The sequence below is a fragment of the Schistocerca gregaria genome, chromosome 8, assembly GCF_023897955.1.
Source record: "Schistocerca gregaria isolate iqSchGreg1 chromosome 8, iqSchGreg1.2, whole genome shotgun sequence".
In the NCBI taxonomy this organism is placed as follows: Eukaryota; Metazoa; Arthropoda; class Insecta; order Orthoptera; family Acrididae; genus Schistocerca; species Schistocerca gregaria.
Window position 1 is genome coordinate 293497788 of NC_064927.1, and position 25289 is coordinate 293523076.

Sequence of the window (25289 nt, forward strand, 5' to 3'; positions counted from 1 at the left end):
AGTGTTGGGACAAATGCATTATATCTGAGGGGATTTACTTTGAAGGGGTCAACATGAATATTGATGAATAACTAAATATTTTTTCATAAAAATATACGAGGTGTGTCAAAAAGTAATGTAACTTTATCCTGCCTCGGGCATGGATGTGTGTGATGTCCTTACGTTAGTTAGGTTTAAGCATTTCTAAGTTCTAAGGGACTGATGATGACCTCAGCAGTTAAGTACCATATTGCTCAAACCCATTTGAACCGTTTTTTGTGAGGTGTCTTTAAATATGAGCTTCTCACAACAAAAGAAATTAAAGCAATAACAGAAGAATGAATTCTTCTTGACCTAGGTTTCGGCCACTACTAAAGAGTGCCTTCATCAGAAATAAAACATTTAAACTGACATGTCACATATAAAATAAAAATCAAGCGATAACACTTCAGTTACAAAATATTAAAATAGAAAACATAGAAGGCAAGCCAGTATGGGCTGCTCGTAGCCGGCCGATGTGGCCGAGCGGTTCTAGGCATTTCAGTCCGGAACTGCGCAACTGCTACGGTCGCAGGTTTGAATCCTGCCTCGGGCATGGATGTGCGTGATGTCCTTAGGTTAGTTAGCTATAAGTAGTTCTAAGTTCTCTTGGACTGCTAACTTCAGATGTTAAGTCCCATAGTGCTCAGAGCCATTTGAGTCATTGGATTGCTTGCCCATGTCGAGCTGTGGTAGCATTAGACTCTTAGTAGTGGCCGAAATGTAGGTCAAAAGACTTCATTTTGCGACCAAGGGCTGTTATTGCTTTGATTTTACTTGGTAACGCTCACTGACAATGCAGACATGTTTAAAACTCACAATTAACTACCGGACGAACACACAACTGCACTCAACTTTCCAATAAAATGCAGTGTAACCAACTTTGGAGACAGTGTTGCCACTTCACAAGCTGTTCGACTACAGATGATTAACCAGCACATGAGGCGTACTGGTTTTTTGTGAGACACCCTGTAGAATATGACGGCATCCCTGTTGGTTTATCTACAGAATTCACAGCAGATTATGTCCCATTTAATTGTAATGTGCTGTAGATCAGTTAAACAGAATATTTACACAGTAACTGAAGGAAACCACAGGTCATGCCTGCCAACAGAAAGAGTGGCAGAAGTGACCTACAAAAGTTCTGTCCAATATTTTATCATCACCAATTATTATCAGTAGTACTGTCATTACAGGTATAAAACGAAACCTGCGGCTGGATTTTAGGATTTCGTGATAGAGAAGATGCAGCTTGTCATTTTGAATAATATGCCATGGACAGATAAAGAAATAACATCTGGCGTGCTGCGGAGAAGTGTGTTGGGAACCTTGATGTAGGTAGTGTGTTAATGACCAGGCAGACTCGAAAACGTTACAGTTATCTGTAATGGGATACTATCTGGACAAGCTGAACAATCATTAAGACAGATCTTGATAACGTTTCAAATTGATACAGATACTGGAAACTGCCTTCAAATGTTAAGAAATGCAAAATTGTGCACACAGTTCGTATGATGATGAAATGGGATGATCAGGCACAATCGTAGCGGAAGCAGGCGGCAGACGTGAGGACATTGGCATAATTCTGGGAAAATGCTGTCAGTCTACAGTGTAGACTGTTTATGAAATACTTTTCAAGTTCTTTGAATATTCTGAAGTGCGTATACCAGATAGTTCTAAACAGGGTGATATTTAACGAACACAAAAAAAAGAGCAGTACAGATACTGTTATCACACTAAAACCTGTACTCCGGACACACAATTGGCAAGTGTGCAGGGTGGTCAGAAGCAACAAGAAAAGCTTATAAGGGAATTGCAGGGTAGATTGCGTTGAGAAATAATTGTTAACAAAAAATTCTATACTGTCGTTTGTTTCAGAGTTGATTAGCATTGAAGGTAGCCAATGAGGCTGTTGTCTGCGCAACGTGAAAAACTGCCGCATTATGAATGATGTTCAGATCTATGGTTTTGCAATGAATTCTGCAGACCGTATCCACAAATGCCGCTAAATGCATCTACAAAATACATCATGAAACAACATATAATTCAGCAGATTTGACGTCATAAACATCGATATGTGTGGGGAAAAAAGATATCCATGTATTCCAGTGACCGTACCTACATAAATGTCTTTTTAAGAGTTCAAGAGAGCTGACTTCATAGATGCCGAGATGTGTGAAAAATTGTCGCATCATGCATGAAGTTTTAATACATTTGTTATTTAGTACTCAAACACTCCTACTGTCGAGTCAACATAAACGGGAACTGAGAAGTAATACACACTGCCAGAATGAAACATTGTTATGCACTTTTAATAAATTTATCATACACAAAATACCTTATCTTGACTGTTGTGATCAATTGCTGTCAAAACCGAAATCTAAAAGACACTTTACTTAAGCTGGTCGAACAGTCCCTCTTAAGGTATTCCTCTATAGAGTACAAGGAATTATAAAAAAATCTTTCAAACTATGTTTAAACCATGCTTTATCTGGAACCAAATTTTTTATGGTTGCTGGCAATTTACTGAAAAAGTTTCTCAATATTTGACCCCTTTTGGAACCAAAGTAAGTGATTTTAGGTCTTTGTGTCTGCCTGCTTAGCTGAGTGGTAATGTTGTTGCCTCCCATGCAGCAGACACGGGTTCCATTCCCAGCCGGGTTGCAGATTTTCTCCGCTCATGGTCTGGGTGTTGTGTTGTCCTCATCATCATTTCATCCTCATCACCAGCGCGCAAGTCACCCAGTGCCATCAACTGAAATAAGAATTGCATTCGGCGGCTGAACTTCCCCGGATTGGGCCTCCCAGCCAACAATGCCACATGATCATTTCATTTATGTCTCTGTGTAGATTGTTCTTATAATGTGTATTGAGCAGTGGGTAGGAAATAGAAATATATTCCTTGCAACAAATTTCGTTAAAGAATAAATATACTGAGAAGAAGTGGCTAGAATACAAAGTTACTTGAGTACGTTTGTACATGATGTCCTTGAATTAACACCACAAATGATTCTTATTACAATCTTGTGCCCTGTTTTATGAGTTACCCCAGAATGTGATCCCGTATGACATAATAGAATGAAAGTAAGCAAAGTATGCATGTTTTTTTTTTCTATTTGTCTCCTACTTCTGACATCATTTTCACATGAAAAATAGACTTGTTTACGTGCTTGAGCAATTCTGTGGCATGTCTTCCCAACTGAATTTATTATCGAATTGTAATCCCAGAAAATAAATAACACAGTCAACTTCTTAGATCTGCATGCCCTCATATGTTATACACAGGCTGGAAGGAAATCTCTTACAGGTTCTGAACTGCATTCAGTGGGGCTTTTCAAACTTTAATGACAGTGAATGAGCTTTAAATTAATTAATGCCAGTGAAAAAATGGTTAGCAGCTATTTCTAAATCTGTACCTGACTTGCTACGTATTGGAATATGTGTATCATCTGCAAAAAAGACAAACGTAGCATCTGGTAACGTAACATATGAGGTCATCAATGGAACCTTGAGGAACACCACATGTAATTATATCTCAATCAGACGAAGACTGACTGCTTGCTGCACAGGTATTTCACAATGACATGCTTTGTTTCCTGGTGGTTAGATAAGACTCAGATCATTTTTCAACACTGCCAGTGACACCATAATATTGTAATTTACTTAAGAGAATGCTGTGGTTCAGACAGTCAAAGGGTTTTGACAGGTCACAGAAAATGCCAGTAGCCTCTAATTTATTATCTAATGAATTATGAGCATTCTCGCTGTAAGTGAGCCATAGTGACATTTGCAAAATCGTGTTGTAGGTACGTGCGAAGAAGTGTTGCCCAGCTTACAGGTACTGTCTAGAATATTACACAACACGAACAGTTAATTTCTTTTTGTTTTAGTTTTTAACGGAAAATCGGCAAAATGAGTACATGGGCAGCACTGGGTTTGTCAGCTGGTAATATAATAACAGCAGTAAGAGCTAAAAGCAACAAGGCATTAAAAAAAGTTTCAGTAGTGTTTCACAAAAATAATGTTGCCTTTCCTCAAGGGATTCACGTTTAAGTTCTCGAAGTATCTCCGTACGTGTGATAAATCTAACAGTATGCCTCTGAATTGCTTACATGTTCTTTTAATCTGACTTACTGGGGTTACCACACTCTCTAGCGGTAATTCAAGAATGAGCTGCATTGGTGTTGAAAATACAGTCTCCTTTACAGATCAACATTATCAAAAAAATTTCAAATAAAGTGAAGTTGCCCATTCACCTTCACAATAACCGTCTTCCATGCTCGTTCCATTTCGTATCAGTTTGCATCGTGACACGTAGATATTTAATTGTTGTGAACTTGTCAAGCAGCATACTACTAATGCTGTATTCAAATATTATGGGATTGATTTTCCTACTCACCCATATTAATTTATATTTTTCTACATTTGGATCAAGCTGCCATTCATCAGACCAAGTAAGAATTTGGTTTTCCGTATTGTATTCTCCTGCAGTCTTTCAACAATGACACACCTTCTCAAACACGGCAGGGTAAACCCAGAGAGAGCGAAATATGTAACTTTCTGCTGTGCTGTCCATATGTACACTCCATTGTTATTGGACCGTGGTACGTTAAGTATGCAATCCACCCACTTCGGCAAGATCCATGGTGGAAACTGTCACAGGATAATAATATGTCCTTAATCAGAGAAAACCCCCAAAAGCATCCAGTAAGAATAATATGTTCTGATCATCACACAGACCTCTGTTTAAGAAGTTATGAATTTCGACTGCAGCTTCACAGTATGTTTATTCCATCTTGACATTTGTTGTGAATAACCTGCTACAGTTCAAAAGGAACAATGATACATAATTACAATATTGTAAGAAAAAATGGTGTATGTTATTCTACATTCAGGGAGGTGCACATTGCTGTCACTAAAGTTCTTGATCACTTACTCAGTGATGTAAAATGTGTGGCAAACAGCAAAGTTAAGTCTGTATAAAAAGAAGAGTTTGTAGCCATGTTTACACGGGAAGGTGAATTATGAATGTAAGGTGCTTTGTTCCATATCATTATGATAAATAATATGGAACATAAAAGTGCTATGCAAAGCATGGCATAAAATCATTTGAATTGATTAAAAAGTTTTAAACTTGTTCTTTTTGAATGTTTGCAACTGTTACGTTTGGATATGCCATGAAGGCCGTGAAATCTCGTGAGTAAGAATAATAATTCATGAACTTGATTTCTCTTGCTTTCCCAGAAACATAAAGCAACACACTGGATTATGTATATGAACAAGTCCTTATTTCTGAATCAAATAGAGAATTCATTAAAAATGTTATTTGCTTAGCATTAAATTATTATTATTTGCTCTCGAATTTGACTTAAATGTGAATTAAATGTTCGTATACTTTCATACTTCAAGGAAGTGTGTTTCCAAATCCTTAAATTTTATAAAAGAAAGGGGTGTCAGGTGGTTTCATTCTGAGAAATTGTATTAACAAATTTGTTTCAGGGCGTAATGCAAAGCGTATAGTGCTTCCACTGGAGTTGGAGCTGACATACCATGAACGACAGAGCATTACACTGCAGATAAATGAATTAGGTGGGGAAGTTATTAGTGAAGAACATATGTGCTCAGCAACTCACATTGTTGGCTCTGGTCTGTACAGTTATTCACCTACATTACTTGAAGCACTTGTAAGAGGTAAGCTACTTAGCACATACGTAACCTAATAGAATATCTATCTTAACAGATCAAATCAAAGTAGTTAAACTTTTGAATTGGCTACAAGGCATAGAAGTTTATTATGTAATATTCTGTGGTTCCAGCATGACTGTTTTTTTTTTTTTTTTACAAGGAAATGAGCAACAGTGTGTCTGCCTTAAAACAGTACCCCCCTTTTTTTTTTTTTTTAATCTGCTTCTTCCTCTCGATACATATTCAAACACATACCACTTATTCATGAAAATGCAACATTCAATTTGATAAGAAACAGCAATGAGGATATTTAATACCATTTGTGGTACTGTAATTTATATATGGGTACAGAAAGGGATAGGACATTCAAAAGTGTTGAAAGTGGTGGCCATGGACAGTAATGTGCTTGTCCACATTTTGTGTGGTAGATTTCATCGCTGTTTCCAATGTTGCCTGCTGAAGTGAGTTGCAAATAAGCAGAAAATTTGCCCCACATTCTCTGAAGGTTTTGAAATATCGTGGTAGCGAACATCTTCCATGCATCCCTAAAGAAAAAGTTCTGAGGGATCATGTCAGGAGACAGAGAAGGCCAATCCATTGTTCCTTCAACGACCAATGCATCTGGCTGGTTGCATTTGGTTCAGAAAACAACATGCATGAAAGGCATTATATATTGGACTTCTGTCGTATTAGTGCCAAAATAGCAGTCTGGTATTTAGTCCCACTTCATCCAGAAGACAAACAAGAATTAATCTGAAAAAGTTGGCAAATGCACTGTTACTTAGGTTACCATTGATGAAATAAGGGCCAATATTTGTAATACCATTCATTCTATGCCAGACATCTCTACACTGACTCTGATGTTCCACATGTCCATCATCAGGCTTATTCACTGGACCAGTAACACAAATTCTTTGTATTTAAGTGTCCTTTGTTTGAGAAGGAAAATTCATTGGTAAAAAGAACAGTGGGGGAGTAGTTCCTGCCAGTAAGGACTTGCTCCTATGCCCACTGACAAGTAGAACACAAGATTTTCGAAATAATTCCCATGCGAATCCTGGTGTAAGTTGACATGATTATGGGCAACTAGTTATGTGTTGACTTATCAGTTCATGGTAACAGAAGTAAGAACAGTACCTATGGCAGTATCATCTGTGCAAGTTCTACAATGATTCAATGAATTCGAAAGTAAAGTTCTATGTACTGACTTGGCAGAAAATCCTAAGAAATTTTGGTCCTATGTCAAAGCGGTAGGTGGATCAAAACAAAATGTCCAGACACTCTGTGACCAAAATGGTACTGAAACAGAGGATGACAGACCTAAGGCCGAATTACTAAATGTCTTCTTCCAAAGCTGTTTCACAGAGGAAGACTGCACTGTAGTTCCTTCTCTAGATTGTTGCACAGTTGACAAAATGGTAGATATCGAAACAGACGACAGAGGGATAGAGAAACAATTAAAATCGCTCAAAAGAGGAAAGGCCGCTGGTCCTGATGGAATACCAGTTCGATTTTACACAGAGTACGCGAAGGAACTTGCCCCCCTTCTTGCAGCGGTGTACCGTAGGTCTCTAGAAGAGCGAAGCATTCCAAAGGATTGGAAAAGGGCACAGGTCATCCCCGTTTTCAAGGAGGGACGTCAAACAGATGTGCAGAACTATAGACCTATATCTCTAACGTCGATCAGTTGTAGACTTTTGGAACACGTATTATGTTCGAGTATAATGTCTTTTCTGGAGACTAGAAATCTACTCTGTGGGAATCAGCATGGGTTTCGAAAAAGACGGTCGTGTGAAACCCAGCTCTCGCTATTCGTCCACGAGACTCAGAGGGCCTTAGACACGGGTTCACAGGTAGATGCCGTGTTTCTTGACTTCCGCAAGGCGTTTGACACAGTTCCCCACAGTCGTTTAATGAACAAAGTAAGAGCATACGGACTATCAGATCAATTGTGTGATTGGATTGAGGAGTTCCTAGATAACAGAACGCAGCATGTCATTCTCAATGGAGAGAAGTCTTCCGAAGTAAGAGTGATTTCAGGTGTGCCGCAGGGGAGTGTCATAGGACCATTGCTATTCACAATATACATAAATGACCTGGTGGATGACATCGGAAGTTCACTGAGACTTTTTGCAGATGATGCTGTGGTGTATCGAGAGGTTGCAACAATGGAAAATTGTACTGAAATGCAGGAGGATCTGCAGCGAATTGACGCATGGTGCACGGAATGGCAATTGAATCTCAATGTAGACAAGTGTAATGTGTTGCGAATACATAGAAAGATAGGTCCCTTATCATTTAGCTACAAAATAGCAGGTCAGCAACTGGAAGTAGTTAATTCCATAAATTATCTGGGAGTACTCATTAGGAGTGATTTAAAATGGAATGATCATATAAAGTTGATCGTCGGTAAAGCAGATGCCAGACTGAGATTCATTGGAAGAATCTTAAGGAAATGCAATCCGACAACAAAGGAAGTAGGTTACAGTACGCTTGTTCGCCCAATGCTTGAATACTGCTCAGCAGTGTGGGATCCGCACCAGGTAGGGTTGATAGAAGAGATAGAGAAGATCCAACGGAGAGCAGCGCGCTTCGTTACAGGATCATTTAGTAATTGCGAAAGCGTTACGGAGATGATAGATAAACTCCAGTGGAAGACTCTGCAGGAGAGACGCTCAGTAGCTCGGTACGGGCTTTTGTTAAAGTTTCGAGAACATACCTTCACCGAAGAGTCAAGCAGTATATTGCTCCCTCCTACATATATCTCGCGAAGAGACCATGAGGATAAAATCAGAGAGATTAGAGCCCACACAGAAGCATACCGACAATCCTTCTTTCCACGTACAATACGAGACTGGAATAGAAGGGAGAACCGATAGAGGTACTCAGGGTACCCTCCGCCACACACCGTCAGGTGGCTTGTGGAGTATGGATGTAGATGTAGATGTAGATTGCATTGCCTTGGGTTGAAACTTCGCATTGCTTGAAGCATTGCAAAAGTCAAGAAAACATTCATTGGAAATGTGGGTTCTCGTCAGGATATTGCTGTCTGTGAATTCCTTTGGGTGTGTAGCATTGCCCCTACCTTTAATTGCAATACAAGAAACGTTATGATTCAGTTTTTATTTGAGGACTGTCTTTGCTAAACACGAGGTATCATTTTAAAGTATTACACTACTGTACTATGTGTATCTGTATTGTAAAAAAGAAGAAATCATTGCAATTGAAACATGTTGGCATATTAAAACTGTATTGTTCCGGGGCTCAAACTTGGGACCTTTGCATTTCCTGGGCAAGTGCTCTACCGACTGAGCTACATGAGCATGACTCACAACTTGTTCTCACAGCTTTACTTCTGCAAGTTCCTCTTATCCTACCTTCCAAACGAGTAGCTTATTTTGTAGAGTATGTGCCTGCAAAAGGCAAAGGTCCATAGTATGAGTCATAGTCCAGCACAGAGTTCTAATCTGTCATGAACTTTCATATCAGCACATGCTCCACTGCAATGAGAAAATTCGTTCCAAGTTCCTAGATGAGAGCTGTGGTCTGGCACACAGTTTTACTCTACCAGAAATTTTCATATTGGTGCATACTCTGCTGCAGTGTGAAAATTCATTATGGAATATTGCAACTTGTGTTGTGCTAACTTAGATTCTCCATAGATAAACAGCACTTCTATCATTGATGTAAATTACACTCACAAGAACCTTTGAATGAATATGGTTGGCTGAGTGACAGGTTTGCACCTGTTTAATGTCAAGTCCTGGGTGTGGATTAGTTATGTTACCTAGGGTACCTGCACAGTGTGCGAATACGAGAGATGAAAAGTCAAATCTGTGTTAAATTAAAAAAAAATGCCTTGTTTACATGATTGGGTACACTGTGATACGCTTTTGAACTGGTCTTGAGGATAAAAAGTGGATTATGAACTAAAAGCTTTAGGGTGCTATTTAGAAAAGATGTGCTGCTGTTCACATCTTTGAAATGAACAAAGTTACAAAGGCAATTATGCTGGTTATTGTCCTCTTGATAGTTAAACAACATTTGGTTGGGAACATCCAGATTTACGTTTTTGTAGAGAGGGAATGAGATGGCTAAAAGAAGTTAATTCTATTTGTTGTACAGTTGGTATTAGATGTACTTCTGTATGTCACAGCAATAATGCTGAATGGGTTTCTTAAGTAGGTGAACAGCTATTACTTCAGAAATCTTACGATGAATCCCTTGAGTGTGAGGTTGCAAGTTCAATCTTTAGTAAGGCTCATTCGAAAGTATTTTAAATAATGACTCGCCACGAGCATCAAGTGGGCGACAGAAAACTAGTGTCCGTGTGATGCAAAGATCAGTTTTCTATGAGTTGTATGTATTACACTTCACAAAATGGATATAGTCAACATTGAAGAAATGTTCAAAATGAATCTTCAACTTGCACCATGAACGCCGAGTGGAAACTGGCTCACTACATTGATCACAAAGGTTTCCGCTGTCAAGATTGAAGGCGAACTACTTGGGAGTTACAAACTGTGCAGGATGTTCAGATGGGTATACATACTTAAACAGTGCATATAGAATCATATTGGTGCATTGGGGCTGATAAGAAGTAATGGAATGTGATGGTATGCAACCGAATACAAGATGGTCTGTCAGGGTGGTATGAATTGCAGTGTCACACACTTTTCAGGAGAGCACTTTGCTCTAAAGGAGTATGATTTTTACGTCCAAGCCAAGAATCGATCAAAAGAAAGTTATTTTGACCAGCTAATGGCCAAAAGCAATGCTTATACCACAATTGTAATTCTCATATGCCCATTTTCCCACTAATTCTTGTTGTGACATAAATATTCTGTACTGCCTTTGCAAGAACATGCACACAAGGAAGAATTGTGGGGGGGTAAAGCTCCTCCAGCTTCTTGCAATACAGTAAATAACTTTTCGGTAAATTTACCATTCAGATTAATAGTCGGTATAATTTTGCATGAATGTGCTACGGCATTGAAGTTAGTTGATCTTGATAAAACTCTCGTGGTACCTCTAACTTAGAGGGTTCCTTTCTTATACATTTCCTCTTAAAATCCTGATTGGTTAGAACTGAAAACAAATTCCTTACTGAATGATGGGAGTAGGTTTGTGTATCTCGTCTACAAATTTTCATCTTTATTCCTCATCTAGCTGTGCATTGTGAAGTTGATGCTTTGGTTGAAATTTCATTATCTCACGTCTTCCAATTCTGTAGAACTGTTTGATGATACGCAATCATCCACTACTTCCCTGGAAATCATTACAATCTATGTTGTGTACAGTTTTTTGCGGGTAATATAGTACTTCACTATCATGCACATCCTGAAAACTGTATCAAGCATTCTTGAAATGCATAAACACCAGCGCTTGTAGCAAGTGTGCCTTGTCCTCCTTTGAATATCTGTAGTTTTTTGTATGTATTATACAGTCATATTGCAGCCGACTTACTCCAAATCTGTTCATAGTTGTTTTTTTTTTACTGTATTACATGATCTTCCATGTATATAATTATGTTTAGACCCACTCCTTAGACACAGATTGTCCTTTACTACATTTCACTGGAGACAGAATTTGTTTCTCCCTGTCCAACAAGGATTACATGGCTCAACACCTGTTTCAGTATCATTTTCACTTGTTAAGCACATTTTGTCATCACTGTACCCCTCATGTACATGTCGAGCGTATACGACACCACACATTCCACTTACTCATATTGCAGATATGCTAATATTTCATTTGCCTCTTCTTTCTCACTCTGTGAAATTCCTTCAGTTATAGATACAATGCAGTGTTGCTTTGTTTATCATTGCCATTGCTCTGCTTTGTGTCACACTACTAGCACTGTGACAGAGTTAGTTACTTATCAGCCAAGCAGTTCAACTATGCTCAGTAGCCTCATGCTGTGCTCACCATTGGATACCACCAGTCCCACCCTCTGTAGCCATCGGGAGGCAGTATTGTGGTTGCATGCTAGACAATATGTGGGGTGTTGAATGCCATAAACATCACTGACCTTTTGCGACATAGCACTCAAGGGATTCCTTGTTAGTGGATGATCTCTGCATTTTAAACATAACCGTTGAGTGTGAAGCACATGTTTGAGGCTGAAACTGACATGAAGAATATTATGAAGAGTTTGTGTTTCAGAATGATACATTCTAAATAAATGTGCTGATTACACTGCTGTAGTTTGCTGTCCTCCTGAAAAAGCATAATGGTCAAACCAATTCAAAATTCCATCTCTCTCTCTCTCTCTCTCTCTCTCTCTCTCTCTCTCTCTCTCTCTCTCTCTCTCTCTCTCTCTCTCTCTCTCTCTCTCTTAATGACATCATCATTGTCAGGGCATTGACCTCTTGTCATCCCTCCCTCCTTCCTTCCATCCAAATTAGTCCTGTTTAAAGAGTAGGGATATTAAGAATTTTGTGTTGTTTTACATTGATTCTTAAAATATTAGTGTACTGGTAGTATTACATTTCAACTCATTTCTTGTATTATTCATAGAATTTATTGGCGCCATTGCGAACATTTTGCATAATAAGTATAATTTCCTCAGGTCTGTGGATAGTGAATATTTTCTATATAACAGATAGTTATGAACAGCTTAAGTGGCTAGATGAGCTTCAGTATGAGGTGAAGCTGGAGACAGATTTCATGGGCTGTGCAGCACGCAGGAATAGAGAGTTGGCGCTTGTTAGAAGAAGTCCAAACCTTTCCTCATGGAAGATTGGTCTCCTTACTGACCATTGCGATCCTGTCAGCAAAAGTGTTTTTACTAGGTGAGTGTGTTACTGGTAGCATATTTGATGCAGCTGTATTTTTCTGCATTACTGATTGAGAAATTTTCTGTGTGTATACAGTTTTTCATCAGTCTGTTGGCCTCCTGAATGCTTAGCTCAATGTGCATGCTTTTGCTGTACTTGGAAAAGTCATGGTTTAGCAAATCAGAGTGGAAGTGTTTTAAGATTAATGCTCTTAGATTACTTGATATGATAAACTCGTCCTTGAATTCTGTGTGGTTTTGAAAGAAAAAAAAAAGGTTTGTTTATGAAATAACTTTCATTGCTGTCATTCATTATTTTCATGTAGTTATTTGTTGAATGAGGTGTTTTGGAAATGTTTCCTGTTTTCAGATTTTTTTTGGGTTCATATCCCAGTCATTAAGTTCGGAAGGAACTCTTGTAGGGTCACATTCTTGTTTGTCTTTGTGTCTGTCGGTCTGTCTGTCAAGACTGTTTTTGTCTGGAATGGCCCCAGGTACAAACTTCAAACTTGTCACCTACCATGTGCTACAATTGCTTGGCAGTGTGAAAAATTTAAAGTTTCTAAGTCACTGCAGTTAAAGATACGGCCACTGAGGTCACACATTTCAATAGTCAGAAACTCGTTTATAAAAACCTATAGGGTACTTTCCTATTGCCTGGAATCATGAAATTTGACAAAAAGCAAAGTTTCACAGTAAAAGAAAATCTCCTAAAATTGTGAATTTGTAATTTTATCACAAAAAAATACTTTTTGGCATTTGTTTTTGTCATTTGTTACCCATCTGTAAATCTGTCCATCTGCTCTCCTTTTTCTTGGGACTGGTTAGAGCTAGCAAGCTGAAATTTGTCACATACTAAGATCTACAGTCCCTCAGTGGTGTGAGAAATTAAAGCCTCTAAGTTAATGCAGACAAAAGATACGGCCATGTCTCACATATCTGGATACTTGCACGCTCACTCAGCAAAATTTATAGATGGAGCATTTGTTTGCGTGTCAGACCTTATGGCCTAGTAGTAGCACTCAAGTTTAAAATCTGTCAGACTATGAATTTCCCAGTCTTCATTTTGACCTAACTTACATATCTTAATAATGTGTGGCCTTGCCAGAAGCAACCTGTGGTTTGAATATCACATTATACTGTAGCTCCCCTTTCCCGGCTGGATAAGTATGTAGATTACGGACACACAAGCCAGTGAAGTGAAGTGAAGTGGTATCTAATATAAAGACTTGCAGCAGGCCATTGAGCACCAGTAATTAATTATCTATACACATAATTAAGTTTGTGCAGAACCCTCGGAGCATGTGTTCTACTCATACTTGTCTGTTCTTTTCCTGTTTTGTTGTAGTACATCATGAAGAATTATGGAGAATGTAAAAGAAAGTTCAGAAATTTTTAAAACGTGCTTTATAGATTTTAAATTGTTTATGTGGACAACACCTAAGTGATAATCCATGTCAGGCCAAAATTCTGAAGAATACTTTCAGTCACTGACACAGGCACATTAGAAATGCACCTTTTAATGCCTGGAATGGTTTTAGCAGAGGGAGCTCATAAGCATTGTCTTCCACATGACACCATAAAAAGAAATCCAAAGTTGTCAGGTCCAGAGATCTACAGAAGAGTTGAAGAGGTCAGATCCCTGATGATTGCAGTGGGCTTGGCTTGGCTTCTTCTACCATCTTATCTCCACCAATCACATAGCACAGATTTTGTTGACATCTGTATGGCAGCGCCTCAGTGTTTTCACAGCTCTATTGTTAATGCCAGCAGCCATTTACACTTCACAGTTAAAAGTTAGCAGCAGCAGTGACAGCTGCCCGGAATCATCCCTTGGTGACTGTACTATAGGTGGCAGAGAGCAGAACACAGTATTGTTATGTTCAATATGACCAGTCCAACAGTTCAGTAGACATTGATTTGAAACTGTGTGAACATCCGTACCTCATTTAAAATTCATTGCACATGCACAACAATCAAAAGTTTGAACTGTTTTTCATTGTGTATAATTCTTATCAGTGTATTCCTTTAGGTTGAATGGTTATGGTTGTTTGAAATTGGTATAGTCATTTGGAACTGTCCTGTATTTCTCTCTTCATTGAGGGAGTCATAAGACGAAAAAAATCAACATATATTAATTTCATCTCTGGTGTATCATTTACAATAGTTTGTTTACAGATTGCTGGAGGCTGGTGGAGCAAAATACTTCCATATATCCAGGAGGACAGATATTTTCACCCTGGTATATGAAGTAGATTGGGTTCTTGTATGCGGACGTAGTGTAAACTGTGAAGAGATGGTCAACCGTCTTTCACAGCAAGGGATTCTTTGCATACGCCTTGGTTTTCTCATAGACACATTATTGATGGTAAGATTTTATCCATACCTTTTAATTGTGGTTGGTATGTTCAGTATTAAGGGTACCATTAATTAAATTTTATGCTATGATGCCAGTGAGATTTACTTTTAATAATTATAATGATGATGATCTAATATGTAATTTCTTAGACTTTCCTGGCGATTTGATGACATCTCGTGGAAATCGAGTTTTCTGCCGGATATCAGCGTTTCGACGTCATTACTTGACGTCTTTATCAGGTGTTCCCTGAGACTGGCTGCATGCTGGACCGGGTCACATATTTATGCCTGCCCGGTGCCTGGTATTCTGTTTGCCGTTCCCTAGACGGTTCGCACCCCTCTAGTCTTGCTATCCTGCTGCTCTAGGTGTTCCCTATTCCGTCTGCACCCACTCTGGCCGCCTCCAACTGCGGTCGTGGCCTCCTGGTGTTCCCTTCTCGGTCCGCACCCACGAGTGGCGCTCCCCTGCTGCTCTGGACATTCCCTATTCCGACCGCGCCCGCTCTGGCCGCATCCGACTGCGGCTGGGGCTTCCTGGTGTTCCCTTGGTTCGTGCCCGCCGTGCGCGGATGTCTGAGGCTCATTGTTGGTGTTGGCAACATATTTTCTCTGGTATTGCTTCAGCAGTTCAAATGTCGGGTTGCACGCAGTGCTTAGCTTGTATCCTGCTTCCCCATTAATTAGGTTTTGTGCCATCTTTATCTCTCTAGATTCAGTGATGACACTATCCCAGAACCTGAGGGTCTGGACCATGACCTTGGTGTTCTCATAATCCATGGAATGTTCCAACTCTAGGCAGTGTTCTGCTATTGCTGATTTTGTGACCTGCCTTAGCCTGGTATGTTGCTGGTGTTCCTTACATCTGATTTCCACCGTTCTAGTCGTTTGGCCAATGTAGGACATACCGCATTCAAAAGGAATATTGCAAATGCCAGGCTTCCTTAAGCCCAGGTCATCTTTAACTGTTCCAAGTAAAGCCCTGATTTTGCTAGGTGGGCAGACGTTGATGTTATGTTTCATTAGTATTCTGCTGACCTTGGCTGAAACAGGCCCGGCATACGGTAAAAATGCCAGCTTCTTGATTTCTTCTTCTTCTCCGGTGTATCTCTTCAGCTGAAATTTTGGCGCCTGCCAAGAACTTGCAGGGTAGCTGTCACTCTTAGAGATCTACCGGTAGTCAGTTTCATCAGCTCTGTGGAACAAGTCGTCAACACACTACCCTCAAGTACGGCTGAAGAGATTCGGTGAGAGACGTGCAGAGCCCTTACCAGAGCCAGGCCGCCTAAGTCTAACATCTCAAGAGACGAGAGGATGGCTCTCAGGAGGTTATGAGAAGATGACGACATGGTGGTATTACCAGCAGACAAAGGGAACTCCAGTCATACTGCAGAAAGGTGACAATGACCTGAAGATCCGACGACTTCTGGAGGACCCGGCTCACAATCCACTAGAGCAGGATTTAATGACAGGGTGGACAGAAAAACCAAGTCTCTGCTGAAGGAAACTGGCTGGCCTGAGAAAGTTATCAAACAACTGAAATCCAAGGCCCCAGTACTACCCAGACTCTATGGACTACCTAAAATCCACAAAGAGGGGTACCACTGCGACCCATTGTGAGCAATATTAGGGCAGCCACCAACCCAGCTGCAACATATCTCAAGAAAATGTTGGCACTATATGTGGGGAAGTGTGCACACCACATGCGCAACTCACGGGACTTTGTGGAACGTCTTAAAAACCTACGTTTCTCAAATGCAGACTTAATGGTCAGTTTTGATGTGGTGTCCCTGTTCACCAGAGTGCCCCTTAAGGACACGCTTGACTTAATCAGTGAGAAGTATGATGGGGCTGTGCTGGATCTGTGTAAGCATATTCTAACATCGACTTACTTCCTATGTGGAGGTCAATTCTATGAACAGACTGAAGGGGTGGTGATGGGTAGCCCCTTGTCAACAGTAGTGGCCAACCTGTTTATGGAGAAGTTCGAGGACGAGGCTCTTACATCTGCCACTTACCAGCCAACATGCTTCCTGAGATACGTTGATGACACATTTGTCTTTTGGCCCCATGGTCGTGAAAAACTGGAACACTTCCTGGACCACCTGAACTCAAGGCACCCGAATATTAAATTCACCATGGAGCTAGAAAAGAACGGTCAGCTTTCGCTTCTGGATGTCCTGGTGAAGAAGAAGGCGGATGTCACCTTCAGCCACAGTGTGTACCGAAAGCCAACACACACTGACTTATACCTACAGGCCGATAGCTGCCACCACCCAGCACAAAAGACCAGGGTACTTAGAACACTCGTACACCGAGCTAAGATACTGTCTGACTCTGACAGCCTGGCAGAGGAACTTGAACATCTTCAAAAAGTGTTTGCTAACAACGGATTCTCATCCAGGGACATTCGCAGAGCTCTACATACCGCCAGATGTCAGGATACAATGGAGAATGAGCAAGAAGAAGAAATCAAGAAGCTGGCATTTTTACCGCATGCCGGGCCTGTTTCTGCCAAGGTCAGCAGAATACTAATGAAACATAACATCAACATCTGCCCACCTAGCAAAATCAGGGTTTTACTTGGAACAGTTAAAGATGACCTGGGCTTAAGGAAGCCTGGCATTTGCAATATTCCTTTTGAATGCAGTATGTCCTACATTGGCCAAACGACTAGAACGGTGGAAATCAGTTGTAAGGAACACCAGCAACATACCAGGCTAAGGCAGGTCACAAAATCAGCAATAGCAGAACACTGCCTAGAGTTGGAACATTCCATGGATTATGAGAACACCAAGGTCATGGTCCAGACCCTCAGGTTCTGGGATAGTGTCATCACTGAATCTATAGAGATAAAGGTGGCACAAAACCTGATTAACCGGGAGGCAGGATACCAGCTAAGCACTGCGTGGAACCCAGCATTTGAACTGCTGATCTATAGAGATAAAGATGGCACAAAACCTGATTAACCGGGGAGCAGGATACCAGCTAAGCACTGCGTGGGACCTGGCATTTGAACTGCTGAAACAATACCGGAGAAAATATGTTGCCAACACCAACAACGAGCCTCAGACATCCGCACACTGCGGGCACGAACCAAGAAGGGAACACCAGGAAGCCCCAGCCGGAGTCAGATGCGGCCAGAGCGGGCGCGAACGGAATAGGGAATGTCCAGAGCGGCAGGGGAGCGCCTCTCGTGGGTGCAGACCGAAAAGGGAACACCAGGAGGCCACCACCACAGATGGCGGCAGCTAGAGTGGGTGCGGACAGAATAGGGAACGTCCGGAGTGTCAGGGAGCGCGACTCACGGGCGCTGACCTAGAAGGCAACACCAGGAGGCCACGACCACAGTTGGAGGCGGCCAGAGTGGGCGCGGACGGAATAGGGAACACCTAGAGCGGCAGGATAGCGTGACTCGTGGGCGCGGACTGACTAGGGAATGGTTAACTGAACACCAGGCACCGGGCAGGCATAAATATGCGACCCGGTACAGCAAGCAGCCAGTCTCAGGGAACACCTGATGAAGACTTCAAGTAATGACGTCAAAATATTGTGTTTGGAAGACGCTGATATCCGGCTAAAAACCCGATTTCCACGAGATGTCATGATCTAATATGTTTGTTTACAATCTGTAAATATTTTAAAGCAAGCCTGGAAGCATTACTTTATTCAAGGAAAATCCATGCAAACTTACTTTGATAAAAAGATAATTTTTGGTTTCGTGTAATAACGCAGATCACTCCTGTTTAATACTGTTTAGACTATAAGAACATGTGAAATTGTTGTGACTTTCTCCCAAGAAAGTATTGGACAACAAAATGTAAAATTTTTGATTAGATAGTGGTTATACACTTCCTGAAAATAGTAATAAAAATAATGAAATAGAAATCCATAATTTGTCCATAAAGGACATTTTATTTGATCAAATGCAGCAGACATTGTGCAGCTGTGTTCTGCAGAACCTAGAATTTTTATGAGACATCAGAGATTAAGTTTTAAAACTGATTACTTCAGCACAAGAAGCTGAAAAATGAATTTTTGTTCTATGTATAGGGAAACAATCTTCAACAAATTTCAGTGATACTGTACTCAACAATGGGGGTAATCGTGGAAAGTTCAAATGTTGGCTACATCCCCTCCAAATAAAAGCACCAATGGCTCAACATGTGTTTACACACACACTCACACAAAAGCATAGAATTTGTAAATTGTTTCAGTTGTCATTGAGAGGATCTATTTGTGAAAAAAGGAAAAGAGGGTTATTTTGATATTATAATGGCTATTCATGGTGTTTCAAAATTCCTCTTACAGACTTAGGGTTGCAGAGGGGACTTAGTACTTGAAGTTGCAATAAGTTATGCATGTCTGTAAATGTATAGTTTGGATGTAATATACGTTTGAAGACTGGCTCACTTGAAAACCAAACACTTCATAGTACATATACAGTAGAGACAGTGAGATGTGACCTGTGTACTCTATTGGATCCCTAGCATGGGCAATGTTTTGAGCACTCATGATTGTGTTCTCTTACAAGTGACAAAGGATGTCCTCATCAAAGTCGAGAACTTAATGCTTCAGAGGGGTCCCACAGTCAATCGTCCTAATGGGGAATGTAGTTTTTCACAGCCATTGTTGAAGTTGGGCAAACATGGTATGTTATGTCATTGTCATAGCAGGGACTGACAGTGGCTTCCTGTTATCATTTTGTGTGCGCACTGTGAAAATTTTATATCCAGATGGTACATTTCAGGATGTGGATTCCTTATAAAACTTGATTTATTAAGTCCTCCCTACAACTGCTAGAAGGCTGTAACAGTAATTGTGAAACGCCCTGTATATGTGTGTGTGCATACTGAGGATTCATTTTTGTGGGATCGCATGCGTTTACCTGATAAACAAGATAATTAACTACACTTGTCAAAATGCTGGATGCTTTTGGGACAGTATTCGAAGAAATTAATAAGTAAATAAAACCCTTCACAAATGTAGGCATTGACAATGTTGACAGTGTTTGTTAGGAAAAAAGTGATAAAATGTTGAAGAGCTATGATTGGTGGGTTACATTTAAAGTTCAGTTTTCAGGCTATAAAAGTATGAAGTTGCCAATTTTGTATCTACTAGCATCATCTTGAGGGGAAATTCTACTCAGGTACGGACTTCATAGGGATTTTGTTTCATTCTTCTTTTCTTGATTAAATTATTTCCGAGCACTGTTATGCATAAAATGTTAGTGGTTCATTAATCGATTCATTGGTAGCTTAGTTTGTAGTGTTAGCATAATCGAATTGAAATCATAACATTGCAGGTTTGAATCTATCTAGTAGGAAAGTCCCTTAATTTTCATGTTTATTAATAAGTGGAAATGCTCGTTAACAAACAGGGAATCATAATTTCTTAAGAAAAATACCACATGAAAATGTGGGTATGGACACTAAATTAAAATTTGATACTAAAATGCGACATAAAATAGAAACTCATATAACATTTTGTTTTGTTTAACAAAAATGCATTTCGCATAACTGTATCAAATTTTAATTTGTTTCCATGTGGCCATTAATTGAAAACAAAAATGTTATATTTATGAAAAAATAATAATTGATGATCGTTAATTATCCATTTGCATTTATTAATAAATATAGATTTAAAAAAGGACACTACTAGAGAGATTCTGACAAGTGACATTGCAATTAGTCAAATTACTCTATGAAGTGAGCTACTGACTAAGTCAAAAAACTACAAACATTTTCTATTTAATGGTGCTAGAAAATATAATTAACTTCAAAGGTTGTTTTCAGTTTTTTTGAGAACTATGTCAAACTGTTTCGGGAAACTGACGTCCGCGCACTGACATAAAAAATTCTGTTATGTGCGAAAAAATTAAATGGGGCCGGGTCCTAAAGTGACCTTCTCAGACGACATTTGAAATCATGAGATTATCAAGTTTTGTAGACTGTTAATACTGTTACGTATTTCAGTCTTTTCTATTAACTCATTTGTTACAGTGTGAAAGAAAAATAAAATCTGTGCACAATTTCTGTATTTCGTTGGACACACTGTCATGGGTAATTATGTTTTGATATGTCTGTAGCCTTAGACAAACCCAATTCTCCACCCTCTACCGAACACTGTAAAATGGCAAGTGGAAATTTATTTTCATTTTCTTTAACCTTTTGAATGTCAAGGTATCGATCTGTCGTTACCCCTACTGACGCTAATACTGTCAGGGTGCCGATTCGTCGGTACTCTGCTTAGTCTTGTTTAGCTTACATAATTGGCGCTAGATAGTGTTGGCGTGCAGAGTACAGATGCTCTTTGAATCGAGCTATGTGTAGATCGATAGCTATCGACAATTGAGCATCGTTTTGGTGAAATATTAGCGTTCGATTATTCTGCTTTTGCATCGTTTGTTTGTTGACGTAGTGATTCATAGTACCTGTTTACATTCTGTTGTTGCGTTCTACATTCTTGATTTTGTGCAGTGCTGTTATTTATCATTGTTTCTGTGTGTTTTTCTTCACAATAAAAGTTTACAGTTTATTTTCTCCGTGGTTTTTTTTTTTGTGTGTGTGTGTGTGTGTGTGTGTGTGTGTGTGTGTGTGTGTGTGTGTGTGTGTGTGTGTGTGTGTGTGTGAGAGAGACCTACATCAGGCCACAACAGAGGACTTACCGCCGAAGAAATTTGTGAACTTTTAGGATGTACTAGTGATACAGAGTGTTTTAGCGAAAGTAGCAACAGTTCAGAAAGTGACAGTGATGTACTTGACGATATTGTGAACGAAAGTGAAGACGAAATGGAAGATGTACAATACACTGAAGTACTTGCGCCTGAAACACTATAGCCATTACCACATCCATTTCAAGAGCTGCCAGGACCAAAACATGTGCCACCAGTAGGATCTCCTGTGATAGAACATTTCAATCTATTCTTTACTACAACGTTGCTTCAGCTTATTGCAACTGAAACGAATCGCTCAGCTAAACAGTTTATAACTAAACATGCTACATTGTCCAAACCATGTAAGAAATGGAAGAATGTGACAAGTACTGAGGTAAGAGGTTTCATTGCTTGCTTTCTAAATATGGAACTCAATAAAAGGCCCACAATGTTATCATATTGGAGCACAAAACTCTCACAGGCATTTCCATGGTTTGGTAAAATGTTGTCTGCCCATTGATTTAGGCATCTGATGAAATTCTTTCATCTTGTGGATAGTGAGAAATGTCCAGAACCAGCCCATCCTGATTATGGCCCATGTATCAGGTACCAGCCATTGGTGAATCATGCTAATAATTCATTACACACCTCATGGACAAATTAGTATTGATGAGAGTCTAGTTGACACTAAATGCAGGGTGCATACGACCCGGGAGATCCAGGAAAAGCCTGGGAATTTTTTCATCCGGGAGAAAACCAGGAAAACCCAGGAATTTTATAGAATTCTGGGGATTTTTCACTGTTTTAGTTTTCAGTTAAATTTCTGTTACTTTGACTAGTAAGAACCAATACTCTAACAAAGAATATTACTGTATCTCGCTAATGCAGAATAATACCGCAGCAATAAAACACGAACGAGAGAAAAAAAACGAAAATAAAACCTAAGTTGCAATGGAAATGTGCCATATACAGGAACAAAACACAGTGCTCATACATGCGCCTGCGAACAGCGAACTGTGTCAAGGCTTTAGGAAGACTATGCAATGTTTCATAATAACAAATTGTCCGATGAGTGCAATGTCCCAGCTGTTTACATTAGATTCTCTTGTATTTTTATGGAACAATCAGTACGCCGGGAAAGCTTTAGCAAGCTTATGCACATGTGCAGTTGAGTTGCGTGTGAGTAGTACCGTCTCCCACTTCTGACTATAGAAGTGTGGCAGTTAGCTGTATATGCAATAGCAGCAAGCAGCCAGATGCTATCCGGAAAATTTTTCCTGGTGCCCCTAAGCTGACAGATTCTCGTATGCACAACAGGCCCGGAACTAGGCGGCGGGGGCAAACCGGGGTATCTATATGTCCCGGGCGGCAGTTTGGGGGGGTCACCAAATTCATAATATTGAGGAAAAAGGCCTTGTTTCAGAAAGCGCCTAGCATCCAGTGCACGTTGGTCTATCAATTACTCAGATGATTTTGACCACACCCCTGTTGGTTTTTGAACATTTTTGATCAAATTCTAAGTTGATTTCTGAATGGATCATGAGTTGATTTTTGAATGCGTGCATAGTGTATGTGATTTCTCTGTGATTGGAATCCCCATCACATCTAGAAATAAAATTTCCTACAGACAAAAGGTGACGGGTCTATATGAGCTGAGCGAATAAAGCAGAAAGGGTGAATGCCAATCACTCTTTATGTCGTTGACTGAGTTTGCAAATGTTTAGCATTGTTATGATTACTAGCGAATTCCATAGATTCAGACTACCAGAGTGGAAGTAAATGACTAACAGGTATAATGGGCAACTAAGATTACGTATTGTCTTCTTCGTGTACCCAAGAAAATGAAATTTTGAAAGAAAATTTTTGGCCTGACCGGTACCCTACTGAGCCAGTTCCACAGTCCCCGGCTAGCAGCCACTAAAGTTCTATTCTGGGAGTAGTGCAGAAAACTCATTGTACGAACACTTAATAATGCCTAACTGGAGAACAAATGCGGTATAACTAAACTGGTGACTGTGGCATGGTTAGTGAAGTTAACCAGAGGATAAATTTTGACACTGGCAGGAATAGTTATAGAATTGGTGATGACAAGATTGTTTGTTAGAATGAGGAAGGAGAAGAAAGGGAGAGTGTAACAAATAACGGAAGAATATAACGATTCTAAATTGGTATAAATATTTCGTACTACTACTTTTCGATTTCATGCTTCAGAAGCTAGAGAGTAGGAATGAAATGTGAAACTATTTCCTAACATAAAACCTTTTGCTTGTAGTAGGCCTAATAGGCATTTGATATTGGTACTTCGTGAATTATGTTTTGTCGTGTTATAAAAATGACCATTTGTGCCAAAACAGTCCCGTTTATTTGGTGTGTGTAATGATTGCTTCAATATTAAGCAGGCCTTTTTCGTTTTATCTAGCAGATTATTTGGGTACTATTTGTATTAACAGCTTCTCTGCGTTTTTTCATGTAGCAAAACGTTGACGAACTTTGATGGCATAATACATTCTTTCCCAGAAAGGAAAGTACGCCATATAAAACTGTGGCAAGACTAGAGAGAAAAAAAGCTAGGATTTAAGGATTGAAGAAATGTGTACTGTCTTGCTTGTCTCTTGTCTTCACTCGTTTTATGTATCTTATATTTAATTTTATGTCACACAGAACAGCAAGTTGTTATCTAAAAGGCAGTAAAGACTGAAAATTTTCTGAAGAGTTCTTGTACCCCCGGTTACAAATAATCCCATACACTACTAATTGCGAGATTTTTTTAAGAGGGACAGGATGTCAAACTGGCCGACTGGGAGCGGGAGACGCACCACAGTTTTATGGCACCCATTACAAAATATTACACCTTTGAATTCCACAGAGCGAAATACAGAGGCGTGCGATGGAAGAATTCTGTGAAGAGGCTTAGCACTGCTTTACAGCACACTTACCACCAAATAACATGTCTTACGTTCCCTCGATCATATATGTTTTATGTATCAGACTCTTCAGAAAGATGTTAGCTACAATATGAAGATATTTTTGAAAAGTCGATTTTTTACATTTTTGGCGTCCTACCTCAAACGCTCGAGGGAGGGGGAGCGCCATTATCTAATATTGGCCCGGTTCGGAAATATTGTAGATCTGGACGTGATGCACAGAGCAGTCTGAGTTGTAGTGGGGAGGTGGAAGTCTCCACATTACCCGTGTTTCTGTTAAGTGATTTTGCTGTTTCCTCTTTGTTTATTGCCCTCATGTCAAATGAAAACAAAACGGATTTCTGTGGTCGGGAGCTATCAAGTGAATTAAAATACATTCACATAATTACAGAAGGCTAAAATTCACATAATTACAGAAGGCTAAAATAAGTTATTAGTTTCAGATTTTATTTTCTTTCTACCTTTCTTGACCGTCAAAGCGTTAGCCGCCTCGCAGAACAATGAAGTTATCTGTGTTAGTTTGTTTAAAAAAATTGACTTTTATTAATCTTTCCTGCTGAGGCAGTTAATTTATTTGAAACAAAGTGTTTAATTCCACACTATTGCCTAGTTTCAACGTTTCACTACATTTCAAGTTCATGTTTTCATTGTGTTGCACGTATGTCATTATGCCATAATAAAGAACCAAACATGAGATAATGCGGTAGTGGTACTCCAAGAAAATTTACATCTGAATCTGGACATACAAATGTGCATTTTAGTAGAGTCCACAAAATTCCCATGCTCCCCTAACGTCTTGTTTCGTTTATGACATAATGTAAGATCTTTTAATGTTTTACATGAACGACCATACGGGCTCCCTGTGTCATCGTAG

General features: G+C 39.7%; 1 protein-coding gene across 1 annotated transcript in view; it reads left to right on the plus strand.

Annotated features, from left to right (window-relative positions):
- The window catches only part of LOC126284161 (uncharacterized), a 440490-nt gene that overhangs the window by 276170 nt on the left and 139031 nt on the right, over positions 1-25289 (plus strand). Inside the window, exons 3-5 of the mRNA XM_049982884.1 lie at positions 5518-5709; positions 12275-12497; positions 14660-14849. Coding sequence (XP_049838841.1) covers positions 5518-5709; positions 12275-12497; positions 14660-14849 — 605 coding nt within the window. The remainder of the gene's footprint in view (positions 1-5517; positions 5710-12274; positions 12498-14659; positions 14850-25289) is intronic.